Source organism: Pinus tabuliformis, chromosome Q, assembly GCF_031772625.1.
Source record: "Pinus tabuliformis cultivar Carrire ecotype Pingquan chromosome Q, CPIR1, whole genome shotgun sequence".
Taxonomy (NCBI): Eukaryota; Viridiplantae; Streptophyta; class Pinopsida; order Pinales; family Pinaceae; genus Pinus; species Pinus tabuliformis.
The window spans coordinates 1190466407-1190484202 of record NC_142296.1 but is presented as its reverse complement, the minus strand read 5'-3'; the positions used below and the strand labels follow the sequence as shown (position 1 = coordinate 1190484202).

At 31.7% G+C, this 17796-nt stretch overlaps 1 protein-coding gene across 1 annotated transcript; it reads right to left on the bottom strand.

Annotated features, from left to right (window-relative positions):
- Positions 1-4308: 4308 nt before the first annotated feature.
- On the bottom strand, positions 4309-5496 carry LOC149223978 (endochitinase 4-like). The gene is made up of 3 exons (XM_089383447.1): positions 5160-5496; positions 4903-5017; positions 4309-4780 (listed from the first exon to the last, which is right to left on the bottom strand). The coding sequence occupies exons 1-3, from the start codon at positions 5440-5442 to the stop codon at positions 4483-4485; spliced, it is 696 nt and encodes a 231-aa protein (XP_089239573.1). The 5' UTR covers positions 5443-5496; the 3' UTR covers positions 4309-4482.
- Positions 5497-17796: the final 12300 nt, after the last annotated feature.

Sequence of the window (17796 nt, the reverse complement as noted above, 5' to 3'; positions counted from 1 at the left end):
CAACTCCATTTCTCTCTCTCCCTCCCTCTCAAGTCCTTTCTCTCTTCTCTCATCTCTCTCCCTTTCTCTCCCACCTCCCTCTGTCTTTCCCTATCATCTCTCTCTCTCTTCATTCTCCAACTTTGTTGACCATATCCCTCCCTCTCTAATTTACTCTCCCCCTTCTCTCTGTCTCTCCTTCTTTGTCTTTCTATCTAACCCCAAACATACAAACTCTCTCTCCTTATATCCCTTGTGACTCCCTCTCTCTCACTCCATCTTTCTCTCTCTATATCTCTTGATCTTCTTCCTTCCCTATCTTTCCCTCCAACTCCATCTCTCAAGCTCCCTTTCTTTCTCCTCTCCCTCTCTCCATCTTTGTGTACCCCTCTCTCTCTCTTACCCTTCTCTCCCCATCTCTCACCTCTCCTCTTCTCTTTATTCAATCCTCCTCTTCTCTCTCCCTCACTTTATCTCCATCTCTCCCTTGTCACTCCCTCTATGTCTCCAACTCTATCACTCTAAGTCTTTGTTCTTTCCTCCCATATATATTTGGAGCTAATATAAATCCTAATATATTAATTACATTATAGGTGTGGTTTATTAGAATTAGGCCCGAGGAATTTATATTTTAAAATAAATGAGTGAACAATATTTCGTTTCAAGAGAATATTCTTTATCAAATACAACATCCAACACATCATATGAAATGTATTCGAATGAGTTTTAAGTTTCAAATGAAAGAATAACATATTTAATTAAATATCATTTATATCACCACTTATCACATTGGAATCAAATGGTTTTCTTTCGTTAATAGTGAATCACAAAAACCGTAAAGGCAATCCATACCACTTATTTACTACATATTTAAAAAAGACACCACGAACAAATAATTGGAAAAAATTCGCAAAATTTAGCACATGGCTTTAACCAACCTCCACGTTTTGTTTGAATGAGTCAGCGTCTTAGTACCTGGCTCATTAATATATATTTATATTTTTGTATCTAATAGAGAGTTGATTATTTGAAATTGAAATTTTAATTAAATTTATGTTAGTACGAAAATTTTAAATTAAAGATTAAGAACCTGTGTGTTTTTTATTTAAATTAAATAGATGATGTAAGTTTATTTCTAAACATTTTAAGGATTAAATTATTCAATAAAAATATGTTTCAAAATTTTCAAATTGCTTTAACAATTAAAATATTATGTTTAAATCATTTTTTTATTTTTATTTTGATGTCATACAAAAATTTATTTTTTTATATAATACATATTTAAAGAGAAAGATTTCAAATGTGTGTTTTACATTCAGTTAGAGGGAAAATGATAATTTTTCATGGAAATATTATTCAAAATATTAATGTTCTAGCTACATCTATCAAAGATACATAAAGTGCTTCATGTCTTCCAATTGAATTACTTTAGGTTTTATTTCTTTAGATAACTTTATGTTATGATTACTTCACTATTTTTAAAATATTATATATTATTATAATAGATTTATAAAAAAAATAGGCTAAATAAGATTAACATATTGAATTAGCTTGTATGACTTTTTTTGTCAGTAACACTTTTGTCAATGTCTATGGCATATATCAACCACATTTATTAATGTGATTGTATTAATATATATTATAATACAACAAAATTTATATTATATTAGAGTTAATATTATGTTAGTCAATAATTGATAAATTAAAATATATTAATATTAAAATTTTAATTTTAATATTACATTTCATATTTTAATAATAATAATAATATTTGTTAATATTAATATTAAATTTAATAAGGTTTCTACATGACACGATAACAAAAATTATAATAAAATTTCGAAATTAAATGTAATTTTTTTCAAAGGTAAATTTATGATCCATTTAAAGCCAACATATATGATAAGGTATATTTTGAGCATGGGCATACATATTTACATATTTCCCCCATACTCGATTTTATAATGTGCATCTCAGTGCAATACACAAAAAATTTCTAATGTTGTTCATAACCTAGATCCAATTGAATTTTCATTTTAGTAAAATAATATCATATCAACTTGGCTAAATTATTGATGGATTAAAATTTAGATCTTTATCGATTCTAAAATCTAAATTATGGGATCCACAATTTTTTTATAGAGGCTCGAGCCCCTGGTTAACCACATAATTGGCTCTATCGGTAAACCCTCGATCAAGCTATTTGAATTTAAAATTTAAGTGCTTGATCAAGTGTTTTAAGTGCTCAATCAAGCTTCTGAAGTTCCAAAATCCACAATTTCAGCACCACTTTTACAAAATTTTCTACAACACATTTTGTACCCTAGGCTACTTAGCAAAAAAATTATCCTTAGGTCACGAAGTTGATCATGTTGGATTCATGAAGGAATCCTTCATCCAATGACATATGAGTTTGACATTTTTGAATTCATATGATATTTTTTATCTAATTTCTTTTAAACATAATTTTTGAAATTTTTTTGGACAGTCTTAAAGAGGCTGAATAAAATATCAATAACATAAAATATACACAACTAAAATATTTTTAAAAATGTCCCTATCTTCGTTTACGAGTCCTTTACAAAATGCAATTAAAATATTACTTCGAAAAAGAATACAAAATATAATTTTTCATAAAACAAAATTAATATGTTAGTTCTTCGTGTAGATCATATATATATATATATATATATATATATATATATATATATATATATATTTATTTATTTATTTATTTATTTATTAAAAATGACCCATTTTAGACTAAATTGTGTTATGTGAACAAAGACATACCTCCTAATATGTATGAAAATTTGCAAGGACAAACTACATCTTCATCATGTCCAATATATCACCCCGATGGAGGTGGGCAATTGAACCAGTGACTTCACATCAAGGAGTGCCTTAACAGAGCACCCATCACAATTAGATCACAATTTCAAAATGTTTATTACAACATGACTTTTCTAATTAATTTAACTCATCAAAAGTAAGGTTCTATGGGAATCGTTTTCTTAAAGTTATTTAAATATAAAAATAATATTGAAAATCAAACAAAGTAATTCCTTATCTTTTTAAAATTTTAATTAGAAAAAATTGATATCAATGCACATTAACCACATCCATCTATAAATCAACTACAGATTATTTATTCCAATGAGTAAAAAAGAAATTCCACTATTAACTCAACTGCATACTAATACCCAAATCTAAAATTAACATAAACTCTAGTATTAACCTCTATCACCCTCATCTTCAATAATTTAATGGACCAAAATAAATAATTTATAATAATCTTACAACATAATTATTAAATTAAGTATAATCATATCCTCATCATTCTATTTCAAAAATCCAAAAGCACTTTTAAAAATATCATATAAATAAATAATAAAAATTACATATATTTAATACTTTTACATGCTTAATTGCATTTTAACCTTCTAACAATATAACATTTATTTGATCATCCATATAAATAAATAATAAAAATTATATATATTTAATACCTTTACATGCTTAATTGCATTTTAACCTTCTAACAATATAACATTTATTTGATCATCCATATAAATAAATAATAAAAATTATATATATTTCATACATTTACATGCTTAATTGCATTTTAACCTTCTAACAATATAACATTTATTTGACTGATGATCAACCAAAAGTTCCTGTTCATTCCATTTCATAAGCACCTAACTAAATTTTCTCGAGGAAACATCAACATGCAATATGCATATCAAATAATGCATCATAGCTCTCATTTTCGCATTAATTGTGGCTTGAGGAAACAACAGTATATACCTTGAATGACGCAGCATACGCTCATTTTCGCATTAATTTGTGAATTTTAATTTTTAAGATTTTATTAATTTGCAATAGATATTTGTCTAGGGCTTTACACCTCTAGATTTTGTGTGAACATCTTTATCCGAGAATAGACCCCATTAAATACTTCGTTTAAAATTAATAATATGATTAACCTAAAAAAAATTGAATAACAATATAAATAACAGAAATATGAAATCAATAACAAAATTTTTATCTATTTCAGAATTATCTTATTATTTAATTTTAAACTTAAAACAAATAATGTGATTAATCTAAAAAAATTTGATGAATAACCATATAAATCACACAAACACAAATCTGAAATCAATAACAAAATCCTTATCTACTTCAGATAGGGTTTTACACCTCTAGATTTTGTGTGAACATCTTTATCCGGAGAATAGACCCCATTAAATACTTCGTTTAAAATTAATAATATGATTAATCTAGAAAAAATTGAATAACCACATAAATAATAACAAAATCCTTATCTACTTCAGAAATGTACTGTTATTTACTTTCACAATTTTGTCATTGCACTATTTTGTCAGTAACCGGTAATACTACGATGATTTTTAGCCTCTATCACTTTATTGAGTGCTACCGAACATTTGTCATATTTGAACTCCCTGGATGGAGAACAACAGGCTGGAGCACCCATTAGTCTTAACAGCTAAGGTTGCTTCCTGGATCTACACCGAATTGACTACAGTATTTGGTGTAATAACTGATGCGGTCATTCACTTCGTCTGTGTTTCCACCGTTGCATTCTATTGCTCCGTTGATTGCTTGAATGGTTGCTCCGAATCCTTTGCCGGATGTAATAGCGGAGTGGCAGTCACTGTTCACATTCCAATACCAGAGCGCAGACTTCCACGAGATTAGGGCATCCTGAGCCACAATTTCGGGGTGATTCAGCAGATCCGCGCCCAGGTAATTTCCAGCTGGACCATAGTTGAAATTCCTGCAAAATGTGAGAGCAAACAAGCAACAAGCAAATGGTGGGTCACCAAACATTTAATTCAATTTCAATAGAGAATAAACATTATAACATATATAGAAATACATATACACGAAGAAACATACCATGAGAGTTGTATGGGGCCACGGCCGTAGTATTGCTTCCCTGGTGCGCAGGGATATTGTGTACTGTTGGAATCACAGTAGTCGCCCTTCTGTATCTCATCGATGTAGCAGAAACCTGTCAGTGAATCCCTATATAAGTCAATATATTGATGTAAATATCTACAAATTCTGAAATGAAATGATAATTTTAGAAATTTTGAGATCATATTCAGAATTTATTTATAGAAAGAGAAGGTATATATGGATGTGAGACATACCGATAGTTTCGTGAGCAACGTTCGCGAAGAAAGCGGCAATTTCTCTCTTCTCATCATCGGAAGTCCCAGTTGTGCCGAAGCCAGAGAATGCATTCGCAGCAGTAATGAAGTCACTGTATGTATAGAAATTCTTTGCTTCACAGGTATCAGAAACACCAGATAAAATTCCATTGAAGAAATCTTCAGTAGCAATATCCTCCACATCTCCACGGCATGTAGAAAGGGCAAGAGCAAGCCCTAGAAAAAACACGCTCGCTGTCTTAATACGGAACTGAATTGCCATATTGGCTTTTATTGTCTATCAAGACTGATGCTGTCACTGGCACAGACGCAGAAAGAGAACTTCACAGTTCTGTCATGGAGAAAAGGGTGAGACAGGTGTTTGGTTATATAGCCACAGACAGGTGTGTGGGTGATTTTAGTTTATCTGATTCGAAGGAGATAGACACAATCCCACCCCATCATTCTAGATAATCTGATTCGTTGACTTCTTCTACCACACGTTTGGTAAATTAATTGTTGTGCTGCTTGGTGAAAGCGTTAAGACTGCAAAGGGCGGATCCATTCCCATGAATCACAGCCAAAAACTGGATTTTTTCTGAGTCAACCACCGCCACTTTGCTTTATGGGGCGAATACAGAGTCAATCATGATGGAGTCACCACTACTAGATTATGTATGACTTTATGAATGAAAGAATAATGACACGAATTGCCTGCAAGTTGACATACAGATATGGTTGAAATTTCGTATCAGCTCACATGGTAGAATGTAAATAAATTTTCAAGATGGCCCTCTTTTGTTAACATTTTCGTTTAGGCAACGCCTATAACCTGACATACAGACGGTTGAAATTTGGTGTCAACTCGAAGCTTGTGTAGATAATTTTCCATAATGACACTTCAATTTTTTTCGCTTACCATTTTACAAAATTAGATACTGGCTTCATATGCATATAAGTGGTGGGCTTTTATAAAACAAATTTAGATATACTAATACCGTGGAAACAATTTTGCTCAGCGGACAGACTTTTTCCCAAAATTGGGTTTAGTTGTAGAATTTTTAATCACTTTTCTAGGCGTGTAAGATTGCAAATTTTCTTATATAGTAGGAATTTTTATTTATTTATTTTTAATTTGGGAGAATATGTGTTTGAAACATGTTTTTTTATTGTGGAAATGGATTCAGCACTATCAAAGGTATTTAATGTATTTAAAATTTTGAAATTTGTCACTGTAATTTGGATTTACAAATTTTTTTATCAGATTTTATTATAATCTTACCAAAATTTCAATAAGTTTGAGGCAAAATTCGAAGTTGGGTTAGATTAAGACATTTTCTGATAGTAAAAATGGATTTAGCATCATCAAAAACCCTTGAGGCACCCAAAATCTTGAAGCTCCACAGCTATAATTTAGATTTCCAAAAAATTCAACCAGATTTTATCAAAATCTAACTAGAATTTCCATTATTTTCTAAACAAAATTATGACTTTAGTTAAATAACTCTTTAATATAATATAAGACATATATTAATAAATTGAAAGTGCTGAGTGGTGAGAGTTAACTTTGTAAAATAAATAAAACAAATCTACATTGATTAATATAATGAGTATATATTAAGATATTAAGAGGGGTTAGTAACTGGAGTTAATTTTGAAAATAAAATATATTTTTAGGGTAATTTAAAATGTATTTTTTAAATTTATAAATGAGTTTAGAATTATTAAAATAAAATTGAGAGTTTAGTTTATATAATTTAATTTTGTTATTTTAATAAAAAAAATTGTTGAATTTTGAGTAAAATTAATTAAATTTTGAGTAAAAGTTATAAAAAGAAATATATTTTTGAGTTGTTTAATTTGTAAAAATTAAATGCTTTAAATATTTTTACTCCAATTTACCATTTCAACTATTTTAGATAAAATTTTGTTTAAAATGCATAAAAAATAATTAATCTATTTAAAAGATGGTTATTTTCTTAACACTTTTTTTAATGAATTGTATCCAAAATCTTGTACAAATTTTTAAAGATACTTTTTTTAAATGAATTGTATCCCAAATCTTGTACAAATTTTTAAAGATATTAGATTTAAGTTATTTAATTTGAGAAGTAAAAAATGTCTCAAACTTTTGAAAATGCTAAATAATAATTAAAAAAAATCTGACCCAGATTTGTATTATCTAATTCTGGCCCAAGAAACTATTTCATATATCAATGAGACTGCACAAAAACAATTAAAATACCTTTAAATTAAATCAAATCTTTACCCTATTGGTTCCTTTTAAATTTTTAATTACCATATTGGATAATGTCCCTTTTTTATATCATTATGTACGTGAAATTTTTACTTTAGTTCGCCCATGTAATAACCCACTTGTAGCTTTTTCATTAATTATTTGACATAACGTCATCGTCCTTACTTTTTGGTTTTATGTCCGCACTTTATGTATAAGTTAACACCACTTTATGTTCGTCCAATAGCTACCACACATTTCGGTTGGATGACGCGGATTCTATTCTTAGTGTCGCTGTCAATCCAGATAGAAAAATATTGTTTTGGCCTCCTGCCATACTGTTCAATATTATGCAAAGTGCTAGGAAGCAAATTTTATTTCATTGGTCTAAAGGAACAATAATTGTGATTCCATTTGTCATAACCAGTCTCTTAATTATATTAAATTTTTGAAGTCAATTCTCCTGTCCTGGGAGATATTTTTTAATAGGTGTTTTCGGGACATGCAGATATTAATTTAATATTATATATATATGTATGGGGCTTTGCTACTGCAGAATACTTTGTTTATCTAAGAGCATTCTTCTAACTGGAGCAACTTTGACTTTATGGTTGTCTATCATTATAAACCAATGAATTTTTCAATATTTTTAGTATTTCTTAAATTAAATTTAAACAAATTAATAAAATTTAAAAATTTTACTGCAGAATATAATTTGAATTCGTATATTAATAACTATTGATTAAAAAAATAATTCAAATTTAATAGAATGATAAAAATAAATAAAAACTCAGTTTCTTATGAAAACAAAACATTGATTAATTTTATTTTACGTTATCTAAAATTTAATAAATATAAATTATATATTTCGAAATTAATCAACTAAAATTAAAAAAGATAAATTATATAATATTTTAAAATTAACTGGATTAATCCATCAATAATATAGACGATCATAGACTTTTTAAATAACTTTAAATTCTAGCTAAAACCACCTAAGGCTCAATGGGGGTGGCATAAAGACACGAGGGCCTGGTTAAATTATTGGGAGATCAACAAGAATGATGCATTGAAAAACATTAAAAGCATTAAAGATATTGTTAATTCTAAGTTCAAAGAAAAAATGTGGTGTGAGAAAGATTTAGCGGCTAAAAGAAAATTAAGTTATTATAAGAAGGTCATGAACCCCACCCTAGAAGATCAAAAGTATCTTTCTATTTTAAGTAGCTCAAAGAAAAAAATTAATATAGCAAAGATTAGAACGGATTTTCATGAGCTCCATAGTGAAACAGATCATTGGGCAGTTCCTAAAACACCATGGATGGAAAGGATCTGCCATATATGTGAGAATAGGAACATCCAAGATGAAAACCACTTCCTCTTAGAGTGCCCCATGGACAACCACATTACCACATTAGGTCTCAGTTTTGCAATCTTTGTTACAATACTAACCTTCCTAGCCTTTTACAATGTCAAAATTATAGTGAGCTCGGGAGGCTTCTCTCCAAGCTTTTTGAGCATAGGAATAAAATCTTAAATCAAAATAAATAATTTGTTTCTTTAGGCGATAGACCAATGTTTGGTCTCAACGAACGTTAACCATCACATCATCATCATCAATAGATTCAATATGATAATATACTTTCAATTTAATATAATTGGTTAAAATATTAGCTATTTAACATTTAAATGTTCAAATAATTTTATATAGTGTTAATTTTATTGTGATATAATTGGCAAGCTCAAGAATAGGTGTTATTAGGGTAAAGCCTCTCACAAGGGTAAGCGATTGATGATTAAGGATTTATGGGTAATGATTTTCATAATGCTAATTTCTTTGGTGATTGATTCACTAAAATGTTGCATTGTTTTTCTAAAGTCAATTAAAATATGTTTCATTCTCCTAATATGTTATTTTTTTTACTTAGGGTTAACTTAAATAAGTTTTATTGGTAAAATCTAATGGGATAGATTGAGCAATAGGGAAACCTTTTACTAATCCTTAATATACAAACTATAAAATCTGTTGGTGATATGTTTACAAAAATATTTAAATTTCTAATGATTTTATATAGTTTATCTAAAAAATTGGTTATTTTTAAGGTAAAATAATTTTATACTATAAATATTGGGTGAATGATTTTTAGAAAAAAATGGAAATTATTGAATCTTTTCTCTAGAAAAAGCATGGAAAATTAGCTTGCATATGAATACTAAGCCCTTAAATTTTCCCTATTAACCAAATGGAATAGTATTTTTCCCTCCATGTTATATAGGATGATCTATTAGCACTTGGAACATGAGTTCTAAATTTTGTTTTGTAATGTTGGTAGTGGTGATTATTTCGGAAGGAGTGTAATCCAGAGAACATGGGTTCTAAATTTAGTTTTGAAATGTTGGTAGTGGTGATTATTTAGGAAATGGTGTAACCTAGAGAACAATAGAATCCATAAAAAAGAAAGGAATGGAAGATAAAATATAATCCAAGATTAATCCATAAAAAAGAAAGGAATGGAAGATAAAATATAATCCAAGATTATTTTTGGTGTCTAAAGACATTGTTACTACACTTAAGTCATTTCATTATTATTAAAACATCACAATGCATAATAAAGTTCAATGACTTCTACCCATATCAGGTGTTAGAGAAGGGACATGTAGGGGAGTGCATGGCCACTATCCCACTGAGAATAAATGGGGGGAAATGGCCAACCCTCCCCCAAGCTCTTAATTATACACAAGGTTGGAGGTTGATGTACTTGGAAGATGGTATAAGGATCAATATAATGCATCGACATAAGATCATAGTGCAAACATTGGAATTTATACCAGCGTGTGGTGACAAAAGTTATAGGTTCATGATGCCACCTTGCAGTTCATTCCTAACTTAGTTTGCAATGTCAATTAGTCATCATGAGAAATGGAGAATCCATTGCGAGGTTATCAATTAGACTTATCATGCTTCAAGTTCATTTTCCCATGTTTCAATTTTTTATTGCACCCCATTATCGCTTATTATGGTCGCAGGGAGTTTGGTTTTGGTTTTGTTATAGGTTGGTAAAAAGCATGGCTATAAATTGGACATCTAGTGTGCAAAAAGGAAATTCATGGGGAAATAAAGTTTTGCACAACTAAGACAATGTTTCGAGTCTTTTGAAATATAAAGTAGTTAATTAGTTGGTATGCTATAAAAGGGGAAATAAAGATTTTCACAACTAAGGTAATGTTTCGAGTTTTGTGAATGATAAAGTAGTTAATTATTTGGTAAAGTGTACATGGTGTTTTCACAAATTCATTTTCATTTAGGCATATTTTTACAGCTATAATCCATGAGTTTTATCTAATTAGGTGCAAAAGTTCTTTCTCTCACTCTTGTTTATAAATTATTTCCCCTTTTTCAACACATCTACCAAAACCTCTTAAGAGGACGCATAACAAAGTAACACTAGATAATATTTGTAAATATGTATAATAATTAAATAAAAATACAGAAGTCAGAAAATACGAAATTCAAACATACTTAGAAATAATGCTCAATAATGAGTTTACATCATTATTAAATAAGATTGAGAAATAGATGAATATTTGAATATTGTGGTTGGAGACTTAGTTATAGAAAATGGAGGTTAGATTCAATAAATGGAAAAATAAAGTCAGTAAAACATTAATCAACCAAAGAAAGGGAGGTTGTTAATATAAAAATTATTAATACAAGAACAACATTTTAGAGCTAAACTAAAAGATAAGCAACATTTTAGCCCTAAATAATTTGGAAGGTAAATTGGCTATCGAAACTCTAAAGAGAAAATGAATATGCTCATAGAATTAAGCCATAAACATAAGAAAATGTAATTGAACCTCATAGTTTCAGTATAAAAGACAAGAAATGTGTAGATACACTGATAATAGTAGAGGAACTACAAAATAAATTACAAATTCAAATAACCTGGCTCATATAATCAAACATGCTAGGCAGAACATAAATATAGGTCAAGATAATCTCTAATGACCATTATTATGTTATTATTGGTAAAATAAAAGGATCTTGAATACTTATAAACGAATACCTTGTTATAGAAAATCAAGTTGAATTAAGGAAAGAAAACGAAAAGGTAAAATAAGTGAGTAAGGAAGAAAATAGGTAATAAAAATATATTATTAGGGATAGAGACAAAAAAGATAATAATAAATTAGAATTTATGACATTCTAGATTCTCCCCTGTAAGTATGATAACTTTCCATATAGCAAAGGGCCTATGTTAAGTTAGATCCTTAGTGAAATTGTTGTTATATTCTTACTAAAACTAAAGAGCATGAAGATTGTAAGGTCCCTAGCATATAAAGATTCGTCTTGTGGTCGATATGGGAAAAAATCTTATCATAGAAAGATTGGAAGCATAAATTGTTACATAAGAAAGAACATTTTTCCTCACATTAGGATTCACAAGAAAGACTCGTTTGATTAATACATGTGGATGGAGAAATTAGATATTAAAAATCTAATCTTTTTTATATAAATTTGCTATTTTATGCTTACTAGTTCTCCCTTTTCTTAATAAAAATAGTCTAGATAAAAATTATAATTAAAAGGCGTGGAACAAGATATCTACACCGAGAAATCAAGGTGGTATTTTATTTCTACGAGAATTTAATGCTAAAACAACAACTAATCAAGTTATTATTTTACACACTGATTCCATCCACAATTCTCTATGGCTAGATGAAGACATTGTTTTAGCTAGTCAAAAGACTTGGTTGAGAATTTGATTTCTACCAAGATAATCAAGTTTGACATGTCTCAGTATCTCATAATTTGCAATGATCTGACGAAGTAGTTGAAATCCAACTAGATTGATTGTATTCATGGGATTGGAAAAAGTGGCATATATCTTTGTATAAAAAAACTAGTAAATTTTGACCTATTGAACATCCATAAGCGCAATGTTGATAATAGATGGTTAAACTTAACTGTAAACTTTGTTATGCATAAAATCTATGTGAACACAAAATTTAACAACAAAAAGCACCTAAATTTGGACAAAAAAAGAGCGAGGCTTTTTTTAAAGGATTCAAATAACAAATTAAAATTTCCAAACAAATAATAACAATATCGAATACCTTTATCATAATTTTATTGTAACCCTCTCTACCTTCATTAACAAGTTCTCTATCTAGGTGTTGTTTAGAAGGGAAAATTGAATGAGCAAATTTTTGTATGATAAAGAGTATTAGATTTTCACCTAAGCCATTGGGGATGAATATAAAGAGTAAATAGAATATGATAATATAAATAGATACAATGCTCTCATTTACGAAAAATAGAGGATATTATATAAATACAAAGATGAAGTTTTAACACATATCTATGCTAGATCCTAAAAAAATTTGATGAAAATTCTAGCTCCTAAAATAAAGAATCTAATATAATTCCCTTGAGAGACTACAATTCTTGCGTTATAAATAATTATGGACCCTCTAATGCTATGCACAAAATTCAAATCATTTCTAGAATGGAAGAAATTTATTTCAATATAAGGAACATAGAATTTAAGTTAAAAGACAAAAGGGAAATCTAATGACATAAAAAGAAACCAACATAAAATAATAAAAATTAGAGGACCTATTCTCATCCCTCATATCGACAAGTTCTTTAATTTTAAAAGTAAGCAGGGATTCCCTAAACCCTGTATAAAACCAAAGTTTCATTGTACCTATCTTTAAAATTGGGAAACAAAAATCCCTCAAAAGTATAAGACCATTATTATTAGCCTTTTTTTATCCAAATTATATGGAATTGTTTTCAAAAATGAAGATTAATGTATGGATAGAAAACCATGAAAAAATAGCTAAATGATAGACCATATTTAAGGTATACCAGTCAATAGTGAACCATCTTATTATGCATATGATCATTCAAAAGGAGTGTCACAATGATGAAACAAATCTCCCATTTTTTCGTTCACTTTCAAAAACATTTGGACATATTCAATAATCTAAAAATTCCTTTTGAGTTGAGAGTTGTTGTGGTAAGGTTGTACATAAATCTTATTTCCAAGTCTAGGAAAATTATGGGCTACTAACAATAAATTAATTATAACATAGAAGATACAAAATGTTGTCCCTACTCTCTACTCCTTTTGGCATATGTGTTTACAAGTTTGAGGGATGTTTATAAGAAGTAGCCTGTGTTAGCTTGACTGTTATTCATATAGTAATCATCCTTATTCTCTATGTTAATATTATTCTTATGGTGAAGACTCATTATGATGTAAACATGAAACTAAAATTCTAGAAGGGTTTACATTATAGTATGGGTATAACTATCAACACTAAAAAAAATGAAGGTTATGATAATTAAATCCCAATTTATCACTTATGCTAATTTCATGTACAACAACAATAGCTTGGAGGAAGCATCTTCATACAAATCTAATAATTGATCTTCATCACAAGGTTAACTATAATTATAGAAACTTTACGAAAATGTTAAATGAGGGTGAAAGTTTGTTATTGTTAAAATTGGAAACTAGGGAAAAACTCCATGCAGGTCATCTTATTTATGGCAGCTGATATTTTTCTTGGATCCCTCTCATCGAGAGGTATACGATTGATCTAAAGATCATCCAATTCCGATAAGTATTCATGGAGTTATGAATTTATTTGCATTATAAGACAATTCATCAAGGTCGGCAAGCAACCAAATAAACCCCACATGTGCTCAACATTTTAGTATAAATAGAGGTGGCCTTCAAGATAGTTCAACACACTTGGGATCTCTTCCTCTCTCTACTTGTCTTTGGGTTCTAGTAGGAGGAGAGATCCTAAGGAATAACGTTTCTCTGATCTAGAAGCTGGAAAAGTTGGAACATCCGGAAAAGTCGAAACTGTCGAAAAGCGGGCACTGCCAGAAAAGCCGAAAAAGCCGAAATTGCCGAAAAAGCCAGAAATCCCAGAAAAGCCGAAACTGTCGGAAAATCTGGAAATTCAGGAAATGTCGGAAATGCTGGAAAAGCCAGAAAAGATGAAACTGTCGGAAAAGACGGAACTGCCAAAAAATCTGGAACTACCGGAAAAGCCGGAATTGCCGAAAAGCTGGAAATGCCGGAAAAGCCAGAACTGCCAAAAAAGCCGGACAAGCCGGAAAAGCCAAAAAGCCGGAACTATCGGAAAATCTAGAACTACCGGAAAAGCCACCAAAACTGCCGGAAAAGTCGGAAAAGCCAGAACTGCCGGAAAATTCAGAACTACCAGAAAAGTTGGAACTACTGGGACTGCCAGAACTTCCAGGAACAACCGAAACTCTCGAAACTGCCGAGAAAAGGTGGAACAACCAGAGCTGCTGGGAACTACCGAAACAGCCGAAGCATCTGTCTCCGAAGGAGAGTAGCATGCAAGGGAAAACTAACTAACATTAGGACAGTTGTATGGTACTTAGCAGCAAATACACCAAGCATGCAATGTTACAGCTAGCACGCAAGGGACAACTAGCATGCAACAACAAGCATGCTAAGGACAACAAGCATGCTAGGGACAACAAGCAAGCAAGGGACAACAAGCAAGCAAGGTGCAGCCAACACATAGGTCAGGATGGCAACATGGTGCAACAATGGCACATAATGTAGTACAGTGATGGGTACAATCATGATTAATGAAGAGTGATGAGATGCAGCATAGTGATGATGGGTGCAACATGGTGCAACGTGGTGAGGTGCAGCATGATGACGAAATTCAACACAATGATATGTGAAGGATTTACCTTGGAGAATTAGTTGATTTAGCATATCTTCAAGTGATCTCAAGTATCATCTTCTTAGAGATGATCTATGCTCTTATCTAGATAAGTCAAAATGTTGACTTATGTTGTAAACATACTATCTCTCTCTCTCTCTCTACCGAATCATTAAAGAACATATAAGAAGAATTGATCAAGGGTTTCCCCACATTGGGGTTTGTCCCTGGCTAACGCCACATCTTGTGTCCTCTTGTCTTGGCTTGACTTCTGCTATTTATGTTTATGTTCTATCTATAGTTTACTTTAATGTTGATGTGATTACTAATCTTGAAAAGATATGGAGCTAACTATGAAAATTGAAATAAATTGCTCTAAGAATAGAAAATACCTAAAATTAACATGGAATCAGAGCTGAGGTGAAGACAATGCCCAATCAAGAGTGAAAGAGTAATCACTGAAGACAGTTGGGAAAGGACCAAAGGATCAATGGATTCCTCATCCCTCTTTAAATTCACCAAGGGTGAAGTCGAAGCAGATAATATTATCAAAATGGCGCAACGGAATATGGCCTGCCTAAAGATCACTTCATTGGAAGATTGGATCTCAGGGTGGAAGGAAAGGCAGATATCTAGTTCGGCCATTATGCGAAGGAGTGTCCGAATGGTAGGGAAACATCACTTTATGATGATAACAATCATTCCAGAGACATCTTCAATGATCAAAGGAATGAGAGGTAATGCAGGTCATCAAGGAAATGGCCGACTCTTCATAGAAAGCAAGGAACCACAGGTATGAAGAATCAAATGTTGTTTCAGATAAGATAAAGAAGCGTTATCTTGTATTGGCCCTCTCCTTCAAATTCTCTGGGAATCTGGCTTATAGATTCTAATGCTTCAAGGAACTTCATCAGATAGATGGGTTCACTCTCTAATTCGGTAGAGATGGAAACAATCATGGGATTATACTTGGAGCCGATGCCACCTATCTCGGAAAGGGTGTAGGGAATGTTAAATCTCAATTGAATAAGGGTAACTTGATTCATTTATAGAATGTCTTTTATGTACATGATCGCAAGAAGAACCTGGTGTCCATCTCAAAAATGGAAGTCAAACGTTTTAAGGTGGCATTCATCGATGGAAAGGTACGTGTTAAAAAGTATAATTTTCAAAGATGTTTTTTCTCATGGGTTCAGGGTTGGAAATTTGTATCAAGTTGCATAAGGGTCCATTTGGGATGATTTCAATTGACATATCACATCTATAACACCAGAGGTCTACCTATGGGGCCCTACCTGATGCAAGTCAAATGATGATAGGGATGTTTGAATTCAAGTAGAGCATGAAGGTACATGTCTGAGATGTACCGAAGGAAAATCTTAAAAGGGGACCATTCCCCTCATGCAACAAGTCCACAGGTTTGAAACAACCTGAGGAGTTTGAGACTCATGATCGAGAATCTCATGTATATAGGTGGAAGAAATCCCTCTATGGCTTGAAGCAAAACACCCTGGGCATAGTATGAGAGGATTGATGGTTGTCTGATGAAGCTGAGATTTAATAGGAGTGAAACCGATCCAAACCATTACCCGAAGGTTGTGGATGATAGACCTCTCATACCAGCACCTTATGAGGACGACCTATTTTTTGCAGTTAGCATGGTGAGCTCATATTTGGTTGAGGCTCACTGGATTGGTGCCAAGAATCTTCTAAGATATCTTCGGGGCACAATCTCTCATAGATTGAGGTACACTGTCGGAAATATGAAACTGCTTGATTATTCAAATGCTAACTGGGCAGGCAGTGTGGAGGATCACTAGAGCACTTCTCAGTGATGTTTCTCTTTGGATTTTGCTTCGATATCATGGATGAGCAGGAAGCAGAAGTCGGTTGTTATAAGCACCACCCACACCAAATACATAGCTACGAGTATGATCTCGTGTGAAGCTGCCTGGTTGTAGAAGCTCTTAAGTGAGTTGTTTGTACACATGATGAATACCATTGTGATTCTCTGTGGCAACCAGAGGGGAGATTTGGTTATTGAGGAATCCCGTATTCAATGATTCCTCCAGCAGATAGACATCATATACTGCCTTATCTGCGATATGGTAAGTCGATGAGCGAGGAGGCTCCATCGCATTGAGACTGATGTACAAGTCATAGACATTTTGTCAAAGCCCCGGGGAAAGGTCAAATTTGTGACTTTCCTGAATGACTTGGAGTCGTTGAGATACCTTCTTATAAGGGTCCTGCATGTTGCATGCATTGAAGTCTGGGAGCTCTGGGGGGCTTGGGGTACTTACTGGAGCAACATATGACCACAGGGTGACTCACCCTCCCCTGGTGGTGCGCTATGAACAGGATGATTAGTTCTTCTGTGGGCCGGGGTGATTAATTCTCCCGTGGCAACTGTGGAACATGATGATTAGTTCTCCTGTGGGCCAGGATGATTAGTTCTCCTGTGGCAACTGTGGAACATGATGATTAGTTCTCATGTGGGCCAAGATGATTTGTTCTCTGTGGCGACTATGGAACAGGATCATTAGTTCTCTTGTGGGCCAGGATGATTTGTTCTCCGTGGCGACTGTGGAACATGATGATTAGTTCTCTTGTGGGCCACGATGATTATTTCTCTGTGGCATCCACTGATAGGATGATTTGTTCTCCTGTGGA

Bases quoted from the DNA above. Each gene is read 5' to 3' on its own strand.
- LOC149223978 (XM_089383447.1), bottom strand. From the start codon at position 5,442: ATGGCAATTCAGTTCCGTATTAAGACAGCGAGCGTGTTTTTTCTAGGG. The intron at 5,018-5,159 runs GTATGTCTCACA...ATTCACTGACAG, and splicing joins CGTTGCTCACGAAACTATCG to GTTTCTGCTACATCGATGAG. The intron at 4,781-4,902 runs GTATGTTTCTTC...CACATTTTGCAG, and splicing joins GGCCCCATACAACTCTCATG to GAATTTCAACTATGGTCCAG.